The following is a 21,427-nucleotide window of genomic DNA, read 5'->3' as shown; positions in this document are numbered from 1 at the left end:
ATGTATAATTTTGAATAATCAATGTGTGAATTTGATAACGAACATGTAATTTTCGATTGTCACTTTTATATTTCAATCACCAAATTTTTTTCCCAATACGTTTTCCCAAAATTGTAACAATGGTTACTCAATGGTAGGTGGTGGGCCATTTTTAAATCAACAGCCCACACAATATGACAAATCGACCATTTACCATAAAGACAAAAGGAAAATTCCTAGTTATAAAATGGGATAATATCTCATTATATATCATGGAATTTGGTTAGATTATGGTGAATTCCATAAAGATTGAAAACAGACTATGATATCACAAAGTTTCAACTGTCCCATCTGTATATAAAATGACGTCCTTCCTTTTGAGAGGCTTGAAATGACGTTTTATTAAAACAAATATTTATTTTATTATCCTTTTCTTTCTTCTCTTATTCTAATTAAACAACATCCATTTGATAATCAATCACAAAAAATAGTATTTTGTATACTGATGAAGAAATTGGAACTTTATGATTTCCTCCATATTTAATTATTGATTTAAATGAATATTATTTCTTCAAAATTTTGGTATGCATATACTCATTTATTTACACATCATAATGGAGGCAAATTCTCATAAATTACAATGACATTAAAAGTTGTGTTATTTATATGAGGAAAAATTAGTTAAACATTGAAATGGGAAAGAAAAGTGCATGGCGGCACTCTTCTCTGAAATCTCACCTCTCAATGTTTAACCGCTCACTTCACAAAACTTCATCTTTCGCAGCTCAATTTCTCTCCCTATTACCATTCTGCCGGAAAAGCCAAGACTTGAAGGCCTTGAATTCAATCCTAATATTGCGTGGATTAATCGGAAACCAATCTTTAATTGATCACTTCATCAACCACTGCTGCCATCTGCGTTCCCCTGATTTAGCTCTTCAGCCATTCAGAATCATCCAAAAACCGAGCCTTTACCTGCTGAATTTACTCATCCGGAGCTTATGCGACAATGGCTTGTTCGAAGATGTGATTTTACTGTACAAGAATTGTAGAAATTCTGGATCTTCCTCGGATAAATACACTTTCCCTTTTGTGATCAATTCATGCGCTGCTCTGCGCGATGTTTGGTTCGGTAGTTTGATGCATTCCGTTACTCTGAAAAATGGATTTGGGGAAAATCTGTTTGTGCAAACCTCGCTTCTAGATTTCTACTCCAAAATTGGGGAAATTCGGAATGCTCGTAAGGTGGTTGATGAAATTCCTCAACCAGACTTGATCGTTTGGAATGCGATGATTTCTGGGTATTCTGTTAATGGCTTTGATTATGAGGTGATTAGGGTTTTCAGGGACATGATTATCGCTGGTGTGAAGCCGAATGCTAGCACGCTCGCGACTGTTTTTCCAGTCTGCTCACGCATCGAAGCTGATCGTGTTGGTGTCAGTCTTCATGGATTGTCTTACAAACTTGGCTGCATAGAGGAGGAATCTTTACTACCTGCTTTAATCTCAATGTATGCTAATTGTGGGGATTTGTTGGCTTCTAGAGATATTTTTGATGCTTCAACAAGAAAAGATGTTGCAATTTGGAATGCTATGATATCTGCTTACATGCGAAATCATGTTCAAAAAATGCTGTTGCTGTGTTTCAGAGAATGCTCGTTGATGAGATGAAGCGATAAGGTGACATTTGTGTCTTTGCTCCCCTATGTGAGAGTCTTGAGTGTGTGGGGGCTTTCCATAGTTGTGTGGTTAAGTTCGGATTCAAGAAAGAATGCTCTATCGTCTCAGCTTTTGTGTCCGTATATGCCAAATTAGGGGATACGGATTCAGCTGAGTTCCTTTTTCGTGGCACAAGAGTAAGGAGCCTAATATTGTGGAATTCAATGGTTTCAGCCTATGCTGGCCATGGCTTTTATGAGCAGAGTTTAGAGGCATTTCATCTCATGCAGGTGGATGGCTTTGATCCGGATGGAATCTCGGTTATTAGCCTCCTCAAGTCGTGCTCTCAGCTCAAGGTGGCCATGGCTGGAAAATCTGCACATGCTTTTGTTGTTAGGAGGGGTTTTGATGGGAATCTCAATGTGGTGAACGCGTTGTTGGCATTTTACGTTGATAGGTCTGAGATGATATGCTCTTTCAGGATATTCGATAGGATGGCTCTCAAAAATGTTGTCACTTGGAACACGATGATTTCTGGATGTGTAGCCGAGGGAGATTTAGAGAGAGCAATGCTTTTATTCCATCACATGAGGGAAGAACGATGCAACTTTGACATGGTTACCTTGATAAGCATCCTTCCCTCTTTCCATGTGTATCAAAGCTCACCTTTTGGTTCTATTATTCATGGCTATGCTGTCCGAACTGCTCTGGCAAGCGATGTTTCCTTAGGTAATGCTCTTGTGAGCATGTATGTCAATTGTGAGCTTGATGCTGCACGATGATATGCCACAAAAAGTGTTGTCTCTTGGAATGCTATGCTAACTGGCTATCGTGTTCATGGCTTGCAAAAGGTGGCCCTTGAATTGTTTAGGGATATGATAAAGGAGGATATTCAAATGCCGAGTTATGTAACTTTGTTGAACGTGTTGCCTGCGTGTGAGGACGTTCATCAAGGTAAATCAGTCCATGGTTATATCGTTAGGAGAGGGATTTCACTCGAAACTCCTCTTGTTACATCTCTTATGATCATGTATGCTAGATTCAAGATCTCAAAATCTTGCTTGATTCTGTTTCATATTGGAGATAAGATGAGTATTTCTTTATGGAATACCATTATATCTGCAAATATAATAATGGAGAAGGTTAATACCGTGTTTTCCTTCTTCTGTGAGCTGCTCCGTAGCAGGATAGAGCCAGATGAGATCACAATCCAGAACCTCATCTCAGCTTGTCTCCACCTCAAGAACATGAACATCTCAAACTCACTATTGGCTCATCTTGTAAAAGAAGGGTTTGACAGAGATGTGGCACTTGTCAACTCCTTGATTGATATGTATGCAAAAACCGGGAGCATCGCTTCAGCTAGGAGGCTCTTCGACTCGCTACCACACAAGGACAGCGTCTCCTGGAGCATAATGATAAATGGGTACGGACTGCACGGCCATTGCGAGGATGCTCTGAGTCTCTACTCGGAGATGAGGCTTCTAGGTTTGAAACCCGATAGAATTACATATATAAGCGTTTTATCAGCTTGTAGTCATGGTGGTAGCGTTGAGCAAGGTAGGATGGTGTTGGGCAGTATGATACACGATGGGGTTATGCCAGGGACGGAGCATTACTCGTGCATGGTGGATCTTCTAGGTAGGGCGGGCGCTTGGAGGAGGCGTATGAGATTGTGAAGACTATGGGGCATCAGGATTGTAGTGGAAGCCTGCTAGCATCTTTACTAGGTGCTTGTCTAAGTCATGGAAATTATGAGCTTGGGGAGGAAGTAGGAAGGTTTCTTCGCCCCGAAGATTGTGGACCGTACGTGATCCTCCACAATATCTATGCAGCTGCAGGGAAGTGGGCAGACGCTAACGATGTGAGGCTGCTGCTGGAACAGAACCAGTTCAGTAAAGCTCCTGGCATCAGTGTGGTGTGTTAAGAATTTGATGACCAGAAAATGAATTATAATTTAAAGGAATCTCCCCAACTAAAAATGAAAAACAAAATCTCACCGCAATATGAAATTGTGGGTATATAATTACGAATAACGGAAAAAAGAGTAGTGTTTGTTGTGCTTAATAAGATAAACGCTCCTTTCATAGACCATCATGCCTTTGGATGGAGAAATGGGCTTCACAAACCGGGCTTGGAAACAAGTAAATCTCATTACACATTCCAATGGCTTTCTTTTTTATTAATTTAAAAATGGTTTTTTATTTAGTTAGCTATTTTTTGAAAACTTACTTATAAATTCCATATTAATGTTAATGCAGTTATATCATTACGCATTGTTCGCGGAAAGTTGATATAAAAATAAGTAGTTATTCCCTCCGTTCCATATTAATAGAGTTATTTTTATAGTTGGTAAGTTTCAATATAATTGAGTCATTTCAATTTTTAACCAAAAAAACTCTATTTATCTTTCTTACTTTATTCATCATCCATTTAACACACTATTCTTAAACTCCTGATTTTATTGCAAAACATATTTTTTACGCTACTTCATTTCGTCTCCTAGTATAAATCGGATCTTAGTATCAGATTTATTTTGAATCAATTTTAGTCAACAATGAATGATGTAGACCTCCTAAATGGTGTTCCCCGTTTTAGTTGATATTATTTTTAATTCCATGACAGTGAGACAGGGACTTGGTAGCACACTTGACTTTAGCCATCCTGGTAATTTTTGGTATATTTATTAAAGAATTTGGCATTATAACTGTTACTCCCTTCGTCCCAATTTAATTGTCACTCTTAGAGTGGGCATTTTAAGAAATGTTAAGAAAAGTTGGTTGGAAAAGTTAGTGGAATGTGAGACCCACTTTTTTATATTAATTTTATAATAATATGTGAATGAAGTGAGTTAGGAATGTGAGACCTATTTACCATTTATAGTAAAAATGAAGCATACTATATGTATTGATTCCGTTATTCGTGATAAGTACTACTCCCTCTGTTCTATAGTATTGGAGTCATTTTGCCATTTTGGTAAGTTCTATAGTAGTGAAGTCATTTTCCTTTTTAGTAAAAGTCAACACATTTCTTCTCACGTACTTTACTTTCTCTTCATCTCTCTACCTTTTCATTTCCTACTTTATTCTTCCTCTACATAACTCACTTAACACAAATTTTCTTAGATCGCGTGCTGAAAAAAATGCATCCACTATCGTAGAACGAGAGGAGTATTTGACAGACTGACACCCAAATTCCATAGATTTAACTATGCTATCCCGATCATTATTTTCCAACCCGGAGTGGGAAGGTACTATCCTTTTTATCGGTTGTCGGCAAGGAGGGCTTTGAACCTCGACATCGTGGTTGTAGCCATGTGCCCTAATCTTATGAACTATAGGACACACCACGTCTCCACTAGATATGTTTCTAGGAGTATCCTCAAAAAGAGGAATCTTTCCTCTATCCCACCACTCTATGTTACGAAGATGTGAAAATGCATTGATCTTAAGTAATATGATAAATTAGTAAAATAATCAATATTAGTGTTACTATTTAATGTTATCAATTTTGATGGAATAGTTAAATACTCCCTCTGTCCGCGTACAGGAATCTTATTTTTCCATTTTGGTCAGTCCGCAAATAAGAGTCCCTGTTCATAATTACTATAAACGGTAAAGAGGTCCCACCACCCATTAACTAATTCCACTCGCATATCATTTAAACTAATATATATACATGTGTGACCCTTATTCCACTAACTTTCTTCCACCACTTTTCTTAACATTTCTTAAAACATGTGTGCTTCATATAAGACAATACACACTATTGTGAAGAACGTATTTGATAGTTTGGAAGATCCATAGTCGATGCAAAACAATTCTACCGTTCAATTCAATATAGATCAAGGTACGCTTCCACCCTACAGTTTATGTTCCTTCTCTGTCGTTCTTGGTTAATCATCATAGAGAGCTTTATATAATTGTTCATTTAATTATTGCAACACTCAGTGTGCTTCATAGTTCTATTAGACATGCTGATAAGTAGAAGATAGTCGATGATCAAGTAATATAAAAATATAACCGGTCTGGTAGATCAGTTTGCAATTGTCGTTGCGACTTGATCAAGGCGCTCCTCTCTCTTTCAAAACTATTTATAACTCCCTAACATGCAACCTACTTTAAACAGTAAGTGGCAAGTACGAGGTCGATCCCACATAGAAGGTGATGCATTGAGTGTGTGTTTAGTGAACAGGGTTTTGGCTGCGGCCACGCTTTAAGTTGAGAGTTTTTTTTTACTTTTAAACTACTGGATTAAGCTAGGCAGAATGTAAACTATCTACTTGATCAAGTGACATATCATGCTGGGAACAGTGAACTGATCAGGTAAGCGACAAAATGAAATAAATGACTTAACTACTTAGGCATGCTACGAATCTACGAAATACTTTTCCATTCAACATTATGCAAGTTCAAACATTGGATCTGAGAATTTAAAACTGAAACTAAGCTAGAAAGTCAACGAGATTTCCGAAAACAAATAACTTTGATTCGAAACAGTATTCAGAACAGAAATTGGAAAGTGCAGAATACAAAACAAAAATGATTTTTCAACTTCGTAACAAACACAAAATTTAACTAAGTGACTAAACTTGAAATGTAAGAAAGCGATAAATCCAAAAGGTCCTCGGTCGGAAACTGAAACTGCGCCGGACAGATCTGGGTTTCTCTGTCGCACTCCTTCTTACTCTCTAGCTAACCATTACTAACTCTCTAAACGAAACTGGAACGTAACTCCTAAAAAAAGCGGAACTAAAAAGAAGATAAAAGGAACAAAGAATAAAAGCCCTTCTCTATGGTGATGCGTCCTCTATTTATAGACTCTTCATAACAACTTCCAGTTGTGATAACAACTTTGGCAGAGAATCTTAGTCTTTTGCTGGAATTGCACGTCTTATCCGTCGAGTCAGCTTATACGTGTCCCTTTTCTGTTTCGCAGTGGTCCTTGATAATCGATTGAGGATCATTTTCCAGCGCATCGGCTATACGTGTCCTCTTCTGCAATGTAGTGGTCCCCGACTAACTGCTTGCACATCACCTTGATCAACCCACACTATTTTGGGTCTTTTTTGCCTTCTGCGCCAACATGATCAGTTTGGCCTTGTTGTCCTTGGTCAAGCGGCATTCCTGCACAATTAACACTCGATTTCTGCGTAAAACTGATCAAGCCTACATTTTACCCTCTTAACCGATGCATGAAATAGGCCTTATCAAACTGCTCACACTTAAAACATACTTGTTCTCAAGTATAAAGAAAAAGAGAATAAGACAAATTTCAGACATGGTTTCTCGTTTCAAGAAAGTAAAAGAAGAAGAAACAAAACACAAGACTCAAAACATAGACACATATTCACATAGATGCATAAAACCGAATAAACTTCCAACAATCATACCCGGGGTTGAGGTCAATCCATTTGCCAGCAGCTTTTGTTTCCACCCTTTCACGTTCACTTGATCAAGGTGTGAGTTCGTCAAGATAGCTCAAATTTAAACCAACTGTTGGATTCATTCAGTCACTCATTTATTACCAGAGATGTTAGGACTGTTCACTCAGTAATTGTTGCACATTTAATACCTCGAGTCTGACTGCACAAGATAGTTCCTTAAGGTCTTTGTTTTGGTTGTAATAGGGCTTAGGGTAGTAATGTGTTTAGGTAAGGTCCTAGGGGTTCTAGGTTAAAATTTAAAAATATAAACTGGAAGAAGAAAAATGAAAAGCACATGAGTCAAGAGACCAAGATCTGAACAACTTTACAAGATCAAGCTGAGTTTACTTCTTTGCCACTTGGCAGCTCACTTGGTCAAGCGACCTTAGCCTTTAACTTCCTGGCTTATTTCTTAACTATCGACTTATTGGGTCAGGTTACAATCTTCTTTCCTGCCCTTTTCAACTTTTTTTTTCTTGGTCAACCTAACTGATTAACTTGATCGACCTGGCTACCCATTTATTTCGACCCCTCTATCGCTATTCCCTTTCCTTTTGAAATAGTCCATCTCTCGACCCCTTTTTCTCATGTGCTTATAAAATGTAAAAATGTGGGTTTTAGGTTTCAAAAGACGGGTAAAAGTATATACAGGTTCAACTTGGTTTACTAGGGGGTGCCTTGTTTGATGAGGCGGGTTTGAGAAACGAAGGAAAAAGTGGCTCAAATAGTTAAATCCTAATGCCTTTAGTCCTTACTACTTGTGCAATTTTCATCTAAATATCAAAAGGTAGCCTCTCTTTTTTTGTAAAAATAGTAGAAAGTGTTCTACTTTGGCTTATAACTCACATTTTAGAGAGGCTTTACAGAAGGATTTAAATTGAGTATTTCCATCATACTTACGTCATCCAAACTGATCAAGTTGAGAGCAATTAAATTTTCACATGTAAACATGTTGTATCCTTTTTCTAACTCTTCCCCAGACATTCATATCTTTCATTTACTCAATTTCATGCATACTGCCCTAATTAATTCTATCTGTTTGTTTGGTTTTTAAATCTGACATGTGTGATTTCAATTAGGCTAACCCTCCCCCCTCCCACTGCATTATAGCTCGCCCTCGAGCGACTTGGTGAAGTGGACAAAGGGTTAGGCAACAGGACAGGTATATCAAAAACTAAGTAAAACTTCTCACACTTAGACCAAACACTAGGCTAAGTGAGAGATAGTGCCCAGATCAAAATCATGCCGAAAACAAGAAAAACAAGAGTACAACAAAAACACTCAGTCAAGAAAAAGAACAAGAAATCCATAAACTTCTCACACTTAGACCAGGCACTGGGCTAAATGTGAAATGGATAAAAACATGGTAATTACAGACCTAATAAAAACAAAAATAAAAACAGAGATTGTTTCAAAAATTGAAATGAGTTGGGGTAAGATGTTACTGCTACTTCTTCCTTGGTGGCTGGGCAGCTTGAGTAGAGGTGGGCTTGGTTGGAGTAGGGGCATGCCTTGCTTGTGGGGAGCGAGTAGAGGGAGGTGGTGGGTGCCTTGTGCTGGGTTGTCGCACTAAGGAAATGGTTGGATCACGCACTGACTCCAGCAGCCTTTCCATGACAGTGCCAATCCTGGTCATCTGAACCAGGTAGACTTGGGAGTTTCCACCAGCTGCGCCATCATCTGCTCAATGCGCAGCTTCCAGTCGGTGTCTTTCTGGGCGGCCTCCTCTGTTTGCTCGACCCTTGGGGTGGCCACTATCGCCAGTTGTGGCCTTTGATGCTTGCTTGGGCTGGCTGGGCGTTCAGTATGCCTCTGCCTTATTTCCAGCTGGCCTCTTGACTGCTCACGCTGGCCGATAGTGTAGAAATGGAATCTCCCCTGGCTTTCCTTCTCTAAAACCTGTATTTTGAAAAAAAAAATCGATGTCAAAAAGTTTAGGGGAAGGGCAACGAAGGGGGCGCCTGACACTCTCTTGGTTCTCCAAGTTCCAGTTCCTCCGTAGGTAGGCGCCAAGAAGATGGCACACATTCAGGTGGCGTGCCGGGCGTGTAGCGATCTGATTGATCGAGTAGGCTAGCCAGAACCCCAGATGGACCTTCCGCCGCTCCGTCATACACCACATAAAGTAAAGTTCAGCCAAAGTAATCATTGCGGTAGTGTTGGCTTGGCCCAATAGATTGCAACCAAGATAGACTTGAGCAATACGGAGGGCAGGGTCTGCAATGTGGTTCCCCCAGGACTCAGATGCATTGAAAGCTGGAGCACGGTCGTGGCTGATTGCTTGCCAGACTGCCTGCTGGTCAAAGTCAGTCTTCTTGCTTGGGAGGCCTATGTCGCGCCCAAACCACTCTCCGTTGGCCACCTGATCATTGTTATAGAGTCTCATACGAATGGAGAACTCATTGAGGCACATTCATTGTGGGCGGCCAAATACCCTTAATGTGATGCTCCTGGCATCGAGGTTGGTCTCTCCACTGAACCGGAATGAGGTAAAGAACTCCTTGGCTAGAGCCTCGGGAACAGGGGTTGCATCAAAGCCTATCCCGGTGATATACTCGGTAAATTTCTCCTCTACCCCTATCTACTCCAAGGTGGGCTGGTGGAGCTTATTCCCGGACTTGAGCCGTTTCTGCTTTGTAACCCTCTGATTAACCTCTTCTTGCCATTTCAGGTTGTCGAATTCAAGCATTCGCTTGAGGAGATTCGCAGTCAGAACCACAGATTGTTTGGAGTAGTTCACAGCAGCGGCTGGCTCAGGCCTCCTCTCCATGCTTCCCTTGGAGGTCCTGGTCCAGTGTAGTTCAGGCTCTCCAGTCTCACTGTTTTCGTCATTATCGCGCGGCAGTGGGAGAGCTGCTTGGTCAGCTTCCCGAATGAATATCCCCTGGTTGATAGTGCGTGTTCTCTTGGAGGAAGGCTGGGCTAGCTCTTTCCCCTTCCTCTTTTTCTCCATCCTTAACAAGTTGTCATCCACAGCCTCTTCTTCGTCTATAAGGGTCCGCACACGGCGCGGCCTTCTGTGTAATTGCCCCTCCTCCCTCTTGAGGATGGGTTCATCATTGAACGTCTGCAAGAGGTTCCAGTCTGCTCCCCTGCTCTGAAGCAAGATGTCGCTGGGGAGGGGTTGACGGACCTCCATGTCGTCGGAGTTAGAACCTCCGTCACTCAGTGGTGACGGGATATTGAAGGCATGGACGCCTTCTTCTTGCCTAGGGCCAGGTCTACCAGTCCCCTCGACTGGCAGCTCGACTTCTGCCCCCTCCAGCCTCGAGTCAAGGCGACCAGTTTCCTCGACTGGCAGCTTGACATTCTCCTCCTCCAGCCTTGAGGTGGGTCTAGCAGTGTCCTCAGCTAGGTGAGCAATAGGCTGCTCAACATCCTTCCCCTTCTCTATAGCTTCCAGGTCTTCCACTATTACAGTAGCTCTACTGTAGTTGTCCTCTATATCTATTGGTGTAGGTGTGTCGTGCACAGGTGGGTTGGATATGGGATTGTAGAATCTAGGGGAGGAAGGCGGACTTTGTGATTTGGGAGAAGATGCTGAAATTTGGGTTGCGGGAGTAGGAACGGGATTTTGAGATCTGGAAAATACCAGATTCGCTCTAAGGTGGGCGAAAGCCGTCGCGGCGTCCGTCCCTATGGGCAGGCTGTCTAGGAGCCTCTCCAGTTGCTCTGACAACCGGGGATCTACTATTGGAAGTGGGGAAGTGGAGCGGCGGTGCTAGGGTTTGCAGGCGGCGGCGCCGAGGCTGGGACGGAAGTCCGTCGTCCACTGCCGCTGCTACCGAAAACGATGTTCCTCGAGGAGGTGGCTTGGTCGCGTGCTCCGTTCTTCATCATTTGGACAGTATTTGGTGGATTCTTCGTTGAAAGCTGTGGCGATTTTGGCTATTGTTAGCGCGTGAGGGAAAAAGTGAGTGATATTTCAGATGAAATCCCTCTTATTTGAAAGAGCAATGGTTGCCTTCCCCTCGACGCTTCATCAATAATGCGTGACTTTTCATCGACCCTGCATTGAACAAGCCACTAGCACTAGACTACAAAATAAACCCAAAATCCAACTGATCAAGTGGACAAGGCAATCTAGATGAATACTCAAGGAATAACCACTTGATCAATTGAACTCGAGATTTGAATATATATATATATATATATATATATATATATATAGGATTGTATTCAAATCCTTTTTCCATATTTTCTCCTATTTCCTTCTTGATCTCAGCCCCACGATTTTGTCATCCGACGGTTAGATTGATGCCACGTGTCATTTAATAATGCAGATTTTCAGTTAAATAATGCACACCGACGAATAATGCACCGTTATAGTATAATAATGCAGATTTTCAGTTGAATAATGCACACCGACTAATAATGCACCATTATAGTGTAATAATGCAGATCATCTGGACCGTTGATGAATGAGATCTAACGGTCCAGATTAAGAAGGAACTTAAATCTAAGGGGAGAAAAGGAGTTTAACACTACCCTATATATATATATATATATATATATATAATATATATATATATACATATATATATATATACTTTTTAGTTGTTAAACAAAAACATATTTACACTAAGTTACCAAGGAGTCGACTGAGTGTCCTTAGGATGTCACTTGATCAGTTTATCAATTTTGAAATCCACATTTAGCTCGATCAAGCAGACTACCCAAAGTAACCCAGTTAACTCCTTTTACCTTCGATCAGTGGAAAGATTCAGGTATGAGTAGTGGAACTTCTTCCACCACGCACACCTCATTCCCCTCTCTGTAGGGCTTTACCCTATGACCATTTACCAAAAAGGGAGACGAATCAGGGTCGCTTCCTTAGAGTTCGATTGCTTCATTTGCGCATATGGCAACTATGGTATAAGGGAGGGTTTGCCCACTTTGATCTCAGCTTTCTCGACATTAGTTTTGAGTCTGGACTGGAAGAGTAACACTTTCTGCCCCACCTTGAGCTCTTTCCTCCGGAGATTCTTGTCGTGCCACATCTTTGTTCTCTCCTTGTACCACATGGCCGAATCATATGCATCGAGGCGAAGCTCTTCAAGCTCCTGCAGCTGTAATCTCCTCTCTCCAGTGCAAGCCTCGGCGTTCAAGTTCATCTCATTTATAGCCCAGAAGGCTTGATGCTCAATCCCACTAGTAGATGGCACATCTTCCCAAACACCAGTCGGTAGGGGGACATTCCAGTCGGAGTTTTGAAAGTGGTCTGGTATGCTGTCTTCTCTAGGATCACCTTGATCTCTCGGTTTGACACCTTTGCTTGACCATTCATCTGGGGGTGGTAGGGTGTAGATAGTCGGTGGTGGACTCCATATTTTTTCATCAGCGCTTCGATGGTCCGATTGACGAAGTGAGTGCCTTGATCGGAGATGATGGCCCGCGGTACTCCGTACCGGGTAAAGATATTTGACTTCAAGAATTTGGCCACCTCCCTGGACTCACAAGTCCTGGTTGCCTTCACCTCGATCCATTTGGACACATAGTCCACCGCTACCAAAATATAAATTCCCCTCAGATGATGGGAATGGTCCCATGAAATCCATCCCCCAAACGTCGAAGATCTCGCAGACTATCACGGGGATCTGCGGCATTTCATCTTTCACCGAGATTCCTTCAGTCAGTTGGCATCGTGGGCATCTCTTGCAGAATTCGTAAGCGTCTTTATGAAGGGAAGGCCAATAAAACCCACTGTCAAGAACCTTACTCGCCGTTTAATTTTGAATAGGAAAGATCTTACTGATCACTTGATATAGCTTAAATCATCATAGTATTCAACATCGTTGTCGCCCTTTAATAGTTTCATTTCTAGCCAGTCCTTCAACGTATAGTCTATTTTCTCGACTACTGCCTTAGACCTTTCTGAGTCGAAAAAATTCATCTCCAAGGTATTCGATTTCTCGTTTCTATTGAATCCTCTATGAGCCATATAAGTATCATAGTCCATGTGTAAGCAACTTATCTTGAAAAGACAATCTTCTAATAAGACATTGGACATGGAAGTCTCGCCTTGCACGAAAGATTTATCCGGGTCATCATACACATTATATGCTATCACCATTCTCAGATGTAAATTCTCGGGTTCCATTCCTTGGAATAAATCAATTCAGTTTCTCCTAAATGAAGAAATTCCTATTAACCAAAACTTAAAAAAGTTACCACATTTTCCTAAATATATGACAAAACAGGAATCAGCCTACCAAATTGAGAAGCTTTTTATTCAACTACGCAAATTTGTGTTATGAACTCAGTGTTAGAGATATGGTCATAGTAAATATATAACAGATTTAACCTAAATCAGAATGAAATATTTAAACTAAATCAAATACGGCATTGTCTCTACAGCCACTCAATACCAGAACCAACCAAACGAAAGCACAGAAAATGATCAATTCATGGAAACCATCTTTAGCCCTAATCAGTCAGTACAAATCTTCAATTGAATGAAGAACAACTCATAGCAGGAAAAACGGAGAGTGAATTTCCAGAAATTAAGCCACTTAAAGGTTAATTAAAGACAATTAAAACCAGCTCGTACCAAGTTCAACGGCGGAGGTGAGCGTAGCAAGGCGATTCAGTGCCCTAAGCCGATTTGACACAGAAAGAGCCCTTTGTTGTGTTGCCGTTACAGAAGAAAAATATGAAAGAAAGGCATCTACATACTCCATGTCAGATACTATAATTTTTATAATCTTATTCAATAATGAAATGAAGTAAAAGGAAAACATGAAAATTGGACACAAATATAATTTCTGTTAAATAATATATAACTAAGACTATCAAATTCACTTCTAAGAAAATATAATTTCTGTTAAATCGTTGTTTTTTAAAATATATAGTACTAGTAATTTTTTAATACATTGTAAAATTTTAGTATTGATTTTTCATATACTTGCCCATCGTTATACATACGAATTGTGTAATTAACTTGTAAGTAACTTAAGACGGGGTGTAAATAAATAATTAATAAAACTGTATATAATATTATAGATAATTAATTCATAACCTTTTGAGATAATATGGAACCAACAATCACAACATTATTGAACAAGCACAATGCAACCAACAATCACAATATTATTGAACAACATGTTGACTAAGTCCTTTAAAAATCATTTCCCAATCATCATCTAAGAAATCATACACAAACTCAAAGCTTCGTGGGCGTTGAGATCAAAATTGCAGCATCTTCCTCAAACATGTCCATGTATAACAAACATGGCTTTAAGCAGTGGTGGACGCAGAATTTTGATGTTGGAGAATCTAATTCTAGGATATTTTTTAAATATCGGTGTTGCCGAAAATTGTGACACGCGAAAGAGATAGAATGAGATAAAAATATTTAAATGATATGAAAACTAGAATCTTGGCATATTTGTGCATTTAATATTAGTATTAATTATGAATAATTTTTTAGATAAGTTAGTCATGTAGAAGTACAAAACATAAACTTTGTTTGTGCATAATAGCTTAAGAAAAATAGTAACAAACATCACAAAGAATAGCAAAAAGACAAATTGAAATACAAAAGTCAAAAGGAGCTTGATGGGAATCAAACTTGGGCAATGAAATTGCTAAGCCTAGTAGCTAACCACTTGAGCTAATGAGTGCATACATAAATACAAGGCTCTTGATAGGTCCGCCACTGGCTTTAAGTAGACTAAAATATTATAGTAGGTCATTTTCAGCAATCTCAAGCATCGCTTATTGTTGTCTTTACTACTGAAGTTATGTTACTTATTGATTCCCAACATTCTTGTGTGTGTTCTATATTTTTCAAAATACCTCCCACTACAACAATTGATAAAGGCGTTCCTCTACAACTTTTTGCAATTTCCTTCTCAATTTTCTCCAATCAAGAGGAAAACATTAATCTCCAAAACCAAGTTTAGAGAATAAGACCCAACTACAAACGTCATCAAGAAATTCCATTTGATGGGTATAATGACTATTTAATTGTACCATTGTTCAACTACAATTCTCATTGTTAGTAAAGAAATATTGTATCTCGGGTTATAAAAGTTCGACCATAACCCTAAAAACTCGGGTTTCGGGCTAGATGATATTCTTTAAGTTATCAGTGATTATGTTCACATTTGATTTTCAAGTTGTCATATCAGATTTAGTATCACCAAAGTATTTCGTCTCAAACTTTATGATTTTTAAAGTTGTATGAGAGCCATAGTTTAACCAAATTGCAAGAATTTTTTTCTGCAATTTACTCTATTTTTTAAAACATTAAGAATTGAATAAGTTTACCTTGAGGAGGAAGAATGCTCAATTTAGTGTTAAGTCGCTACAGCTATCTTCGTTTTCACTTGAGAGATCATCTGCTAAGCAAACAGTACCAGACACGGAAATAACGGCCACATTAATCAAAAAGGCTACAAAAAGTGCAAATCCACTCTCAATCAAGAAGTATCGACAAGCATCCTGAAATAATAAAAAGTATTTAATTAGAAATACAAAATTAATAAATTCGTCAACATAAAAATGATACTCCATAGACATGTTTATCACTCTAAATTTAATATCCAAAGTCTAACACTATACAATCAAGCAGACAAGTTGAATATTGGTACTAGGACAATAGCCTGCCAAACCAAAAGTAGTTACTTCCTGCCCAATTAATTCATTGACTCATTTTAGTTAATAATTTTCAGAAAATATAATTAAACATGTGCTTTCACTTCTGAACAAATGGTTTCGACATATTGCAAAATATCCACCACATATTTACTTACATTAATGCCACGAACAGAATTAGGTATCTTTCTCGACAACACTAGAGCAGAATGAAGAAAAAGATTATGCCTGCAATAAAAAATGAAATAATTTATCAATTACGAGACTTAATAAAGTGAAAACAACAACTTTCTCTTGATACCAAAAACAAAAATTAAATTAAATTTATAAAAATTTAACAAACCTCTAAATATTTCTTGTAATATTTCTTCGTATTTATATAATACAGTATGAAAGATGAATAAATTCCTAATTATCAAATTTAACTAATTAAATAATACTAATATTTAAAAAAAATACTTTTAGCATAAAATGGATAAAACATCTTTAGAAATTTTTCATAATTGTTGAGGCAGCCTCAACATGTATTAAATCGTTATAAAATAAGATATAAATATAGAAAGGAACATACGGCATAACGAGTGCGCCGAGCAACGCGATGGCGTCCCCGGTGGCGCCTTGGCCTTTTAACTTTGGCACAAACATTCCCTTCATCACTTCTTTAGCCGGAGGTTTCACATAGCTTAATTCTCCGAAGAAACATGCTGCCATTATGAATACTAATATTGCTATTAAAAATTCCAGCTTCCTAACCTGTTTTTTATTAAACAAAAAAAAATATTAGTATTACTTAGGATTAGCCGGAGTACTATTTATTAAAAAATAGTAGTAATTAAAAAAGTACTTGACTTGCACCTTTTTATGTTTTTGTATTACATACTATATTTTAGATGATGGTAATTTATTTTTCTTTATGTATATTCGAGTGGCATATATCAAAGGTTTTTTTCAGGTGTAGTATAGAAGGATTTCAAATACGCGGAATAATATAATTGATTTTATACCTTACTACACCTATTTTATAGAATTATTTAAATGCACTTGCAATCTTTTAATTCATTTTCTAAAAATAAGAAATATATCTGGTTAGTTAATACTATTAAAAAAAAACAAGTTGCTAAAAAGAGAAGATAAACAGGCTGTATATATTCGATATGCAGTTGTTGTGAACAATAAAATTAATATGTAGATTCGATCAAAGCATAGCTGTTAAAAATGAGGACAAAAAACAGTATCATTTAGGTAAAGAGGGATCTCCAAAACAAATTTAATATGGGGTAAAGCTGTTAAGTCTGCGTGATTCTAATATACTTATTCTCCAATTACGAGAATAATTTGAGATAAATAAGTAATGTTACCAACTAATTATCTGAACCATTTTCATAAAGAAAATGCTATCATCATCTCCATTGTCATCTTGCTGGTTAGTTGTTGACTATGGTAAATCTTAAAAAACTTGAAATAAATTTGTAGTGGAGTGGTTGAAGACTTGAAGTCTAGATATTTAAGCAAAGCGTGAATTAATTAATTTATGTTTAGTATAGAAGATAAACTTAATTTTTAAATGTAAATTGAAGACTTACACCATATTTTTGTAGATCGAGCAAGAGTAGAGTACTGCACCCTGTGCAGAGAACCCCAACCCAAACTGGTATCTTAAATAAGATGTTCAGAGCAAATGCCATCCTAATCACTGTCAAAAAACAATTTTAATTAGTACAAACAAGTTTGCACTTAAAATATTTACTACTTATAATATTTATGAACTACTCCATCAAACTTAGTTGTGATGTGTACAATAATACTCAATCATTGTCTATATTTTGATCTACATAATTTTTCTTTAAAGAAGACGTTAAATCAAAAATTTACTTAAACATATTTGGATATTATATTTAATTTTTAGTATTTTATTTTATTATTAAAAATTATGTTTTGAATCTTTCATGGCTAATAGAAAAACCTTCTGGGATGTCGGCAGTGATGACAACAAGCTCAGCTAGAATCCACAAGCATAATTTGACAAATATTGGATACTCAGCCTTGCAATGCTCCGCTAAATATTTGCCTATATTTACATGAAAAATAAATTTAACCAAAGTTATATGTAGTTGTTCAATATATTAAAAATAAATTAATAAAAGTAATTTAGTCATATAATGTTAAAACATTAAACATATGTGTGTGTATATAATAAAAATGTACACATACCAGTGCTGACTCCTAGATTTGCTGCTAGTGATTGAATTATAAGGGTCCATGAGGCATATGATTGGTTTAGGCCGAGAGGTGAGAGACGATTATGGGCTAAGTATGTCTGGAAGGACTTTGTCCCTCCTAAGTACTCGTTCATTACTTGGCTCGCGCTTCGAGGACGCCTTTCCACACGAGATCGCCTACACTTCTTGGAGAATCTGGACCCTACTTGTCAGCTTTGTCGCTGAGAGGAGGAATCAGCAGACCATCTCTGTTTCAGGTGCACAAAGACTTGGACAGTTTGGGGAAAGATTATGCTTTGGCTTGGCATTGCGAGGAGATCGACGACAATTAGGAGCGTCATCAAATGGGCAGGACGGCAGATTCGAGGATCTCAGATTGTTCAAACGGCAAAGAGGATTGCTCTTATGGCTTCAGGGTCGATCATTTGGAGGACACAGAACAAGATTATCTTCGATGGGAAAGCATGGGACGCAACGAGGGTCATCTCTGAGATCAAAGAAGCTACCTACAGCATCTTGTACTCACGTTTTCCACACGATCAGGTTCTCCTCCACCTTCCAGACAGATGATGGAGTTCACATGTTTTGGTCTTTTGTTTTTTCGGCACACTTGGAGTCACTCTTCAGGGTACTCTTTTTCCCCTTGGAGAGTTTTATCCCATTGGGTTTTATCCCTAAGGGGTTTTAATGAGGCCCGCCCACTCTGGGTTTCGATGAGTGTTTCGAACTGTGTTCGATCGAATTAGGGTCTGGCCCCTAGCTTCTTGCCTCTTGGTCTTTACCTTGTCACTTTGTATTAGCCGACTTTGTATTTCACCTGTGGTTTGGCTTGGTTCTTTTTTATTTTACTTATTCATAAAAAAAAATAAGAGCAAACACCAATCCGATAAGTATCACCCACAACAGCTGTAAATATGCAAATATAATTAAATATTACGTGTAAAAGTGGTTTAATTTCTTTAAATGTATAATCATTTTGCCAAAATTCAATATAGGACAACAAATAGGCTTAATTTCTAGTGTTATAGTGTAATCATTTTGCTAAAATTCATCATAGGACAAAAAATATCAAATCGAACACCCTGAGTTCTAAGAAATTCAATCTTCAAGCAACATTTACACCACTTATCTTTCTCATTTCATTAAAATTTAATAAATTCATTAAAAAAAGAAATCTACTATAAAAAACTGACTTTCTTAAATTATTACATGGTGGATTCTAATTGGGTAATAAGTGACGTGCTCTTCTACACTGCAGTATGCAAGCACGACATACTCAACAGCTCACAACGCCAGTACTTACACAAGAAGCGCATTTACATGCCGTTGCTTGTGGCCGAAATCTCGAAAAAGTTCACGAATAGGGGCCATTTATTTTCACTTTCCATATGCAAAGCCAAAAAAAATGGGTGATTGATTTTGTGACCATTTTCTGAATATTCGTTAAAAAGAATTATTTTTAACATTCATGGAATCATTTCAGAAGAATTAAAAATTCTGTGTAAAGACTAATTCTTTGGGGTCAAAAATATAGGAGAACCGCAAATTGAAAACTTCCGAATATTCTAGGAGCCGAAAGTTATGAAATTCGTTTGAAAAAAATTAAATATTCATAGTAGTTAGTACTAAAATTGTCACATTTATGTGAGTAATTAGAAGTGCGTTTGCAATTTACATTAAATTAAATGAGATTATAAGAAATTAACAAAAGTGTGTATGGGTTTAGCTAATTACTTCATAGCCGTGGTTTGCTCCCGCCTGCAAATCAGTTTCCACTGCAATTAAGATAATTAATCAGCAGCATTACTGCTACAAATATGTATTAATTACTCCCTTTGTACACGACATATTGTCTCACTTTGATCTACTGCAAGTTTTAAAAATTGCAAAAAAGTTAAGTAAATTGCCATGGTCAATGAGAAAAAAATCTTGACTATTGAATTTTTTCTCCTGGTCAATCTCGTAACATTAAATAATGACTAATTATATGACCTTTTTTTTCAATTTTCTCATAGGAAAAAAATTCAACATCTATATTTATGTTTATTAATATAGTGTGTATGTGTGAAAATTAAAGATATAATTGACTAAGTATATTAAATGAAACCGTTTACTTAATCAAAACGTTTTGTACACATAATTTTTTGTCTACCAAATCTTACATGGTTTTCCCTAACTCAAAGAACCGTGGGACAAGTGAGGACACTGCAAAAAACTTATCTTTTAAGGACACAAAAATTGAGACGTAATTACTTGCATTGAAAAGTTTTAAAAAATAACAACAGTTTAGGACGCAAAAGAAAGCGTCCTTAAATTAATGACAAAACAACAATTTAGGACGCAAAAGAAAGTGTCCTTAAATTAATAACAAATTAACTTAATCTTTTATTTTTTTAGGATGTTTCCATTTGCATCCAATAATTTTAGTTGGACGCCAACAATAAGAACGCTTTTTAAAGCGTTGGTGGTACGTGTATAAACAAAGTAGCATCCTTAATTGCATTAAAAAGTGTCCTTAACAATTTTTTTTGTTGTAATGGAAAAATGTCAAAATTATGCTATAATTAGTCATTTCTGAAAGCTACGAGATCGCCAGACTATGATAAACTTAATGTTGTACTAAAGAAAAAAATAAAAGAGATTTTTTATCGTCAACGTACCGAAATAAAGAACTCTGAGACATTATATCGTGGACACGAGAGAGAATGAGACCAATAGAGCTTATAAGGTATGCCAACGAAACCAAGAAACCAGGTTCAACATGCTTCAAGAATTTTTTCCACCCGGGTTCCTAAATTTTAAATAATCCAATAAATTCTTTTTCCCTTTTTAATGAAAAAAAACCTACAATAAAATTCTTGAATAAAATCCATAATTTATGAATATTTATACCTGTTGAAATTGATCTTCCTGATCAAATTCTTTGTTTCCGGCGACGGCGGGCGGCGTCTGCGCCACCGCGACAACACGGTTGGTGTTCCCACCGCCACTGCCCTGCTGCTGCTGCAAGCTTGCCATATTGTAGCAATAAATGTGTGTGAATGTGTGTTTTTTCTTTAGTGAAAATTTATGTAATAAACCCTTTTATTTATATTGGAGGAATCTTGCATATTGCCTGTCCCAAGAACCTCTTATTTAATTCCACTCATAATAGCTACCTTTGTTTTATGGAAGCTATATATCCACCAAAATAATATTCGTCACAAAAAGGAGACGTTGCTAATTAATTAAATTTGTATTATTGTAATCATGATTAAATTGGACAAAGGCTCTTGGATTTACTCTAGTTAGGGGTCAAGCTTCTTAAGCAAAATTCAAGATTGTGGTAAAAATCGAAGTGTGTCATGAAACTTGCCGTAGCTAATTAACAAAGGGATGAGAGGTAGCGTGTTGTCTTTTATTTATTCACTCGGGACTCGTTTGGTAGTATATCTAGTGTTTAAACACTAATAAAATTAAAAAATTAAAACTAATACTGGTACTACTATTTGTTTCAGGTATATTGTTAATAAACATTCAATATTTATTATTCCTACAAAACAAAACA

At 37.5% G+C, this 21,427-nt stretch overlaps 1 protein-coding gene and 1 pseudogene across 1 annotated transcript; one reads left to right on the top strand and one right to left on the bottom strand.

Annotated features, from left to right (window-relative positions):
• Positions 1-685: 685 nt before the first annotated feature.
• LOC121773381 lies at positions 686-3,842 on the top strand (annotated as a pseudogene).
• An 11,256-nt stretch (positions 3,843-15,098) lies between these two features.
• Positions 15,099-20,922, bottom strand: LOC121773653 (metal transporter Nramp5-like). Its single transcript, XM_042170552.1, has 7 exons — positions 20,773-20,922; positions 17,873-20,671; positions 17,625-17,729; positions 17,245-17,354; positions 16,233-16,414; positions 15,820-15,889; positions 15,099-15,508 (listed from the first exon to the last, which is right to left on the bottom strand). Exons 2-7 carry the CDS (start codon positions 18,012-18,014, stop codon positions 15,353-15,355), a joined length of 765 nt encoding a protein of 254 aa, XP_042026486.1. The 5' UTR covers positions 18,015-20,671; positions 20,773-20,922; the 3' UTR covers positions 15,099-15,352.
• Positions 20,923-21,427: the final 505 nt, after the last annotated feature.

The sequence above is a fragment of the Salvia splendens genome, chromosome 17 (genome assembly GCF_004379255.2).
Source record: "Salvia splendens isolate huo1 chromosome 17, SspV2, whole genome shotgun sequence".
Classification (NCBI taxonomy): Eukaryota; Viridiplantae; Streptophyta; class Magnoliopsida; order Lamiales; family Lamiaceae; genus Salvia; species Salvia splendens.
This window is presented reverse-complemented; position numbering and strand designations above follow the sequence as displayed.

Bases quoted from the DNA above. Each gene is read 5' to 3' on its own strand.
- LOC121773653 (XM_042170552.1), bottom strand. From the start codon at position 18,014: ATGAACGAGTACTTAGGAGGGACAAAGTCCTTCCAGACATACTTAGCC. The intron at 16,415-17,244 runs GTAAGTCTTCAA...AATAAAAAACAG, and splicing joins TCGATCTACAAAAATATGGT to GTTAGGAAGCTGGAATTTTT. The intron at 15,509-15,819 runs GTAAGTAAATAT...TTATTATTTCAG, and splicing joins ATTCTGTTCGTGGCATTAAT to GATGCTTGTCGATACTTCTT.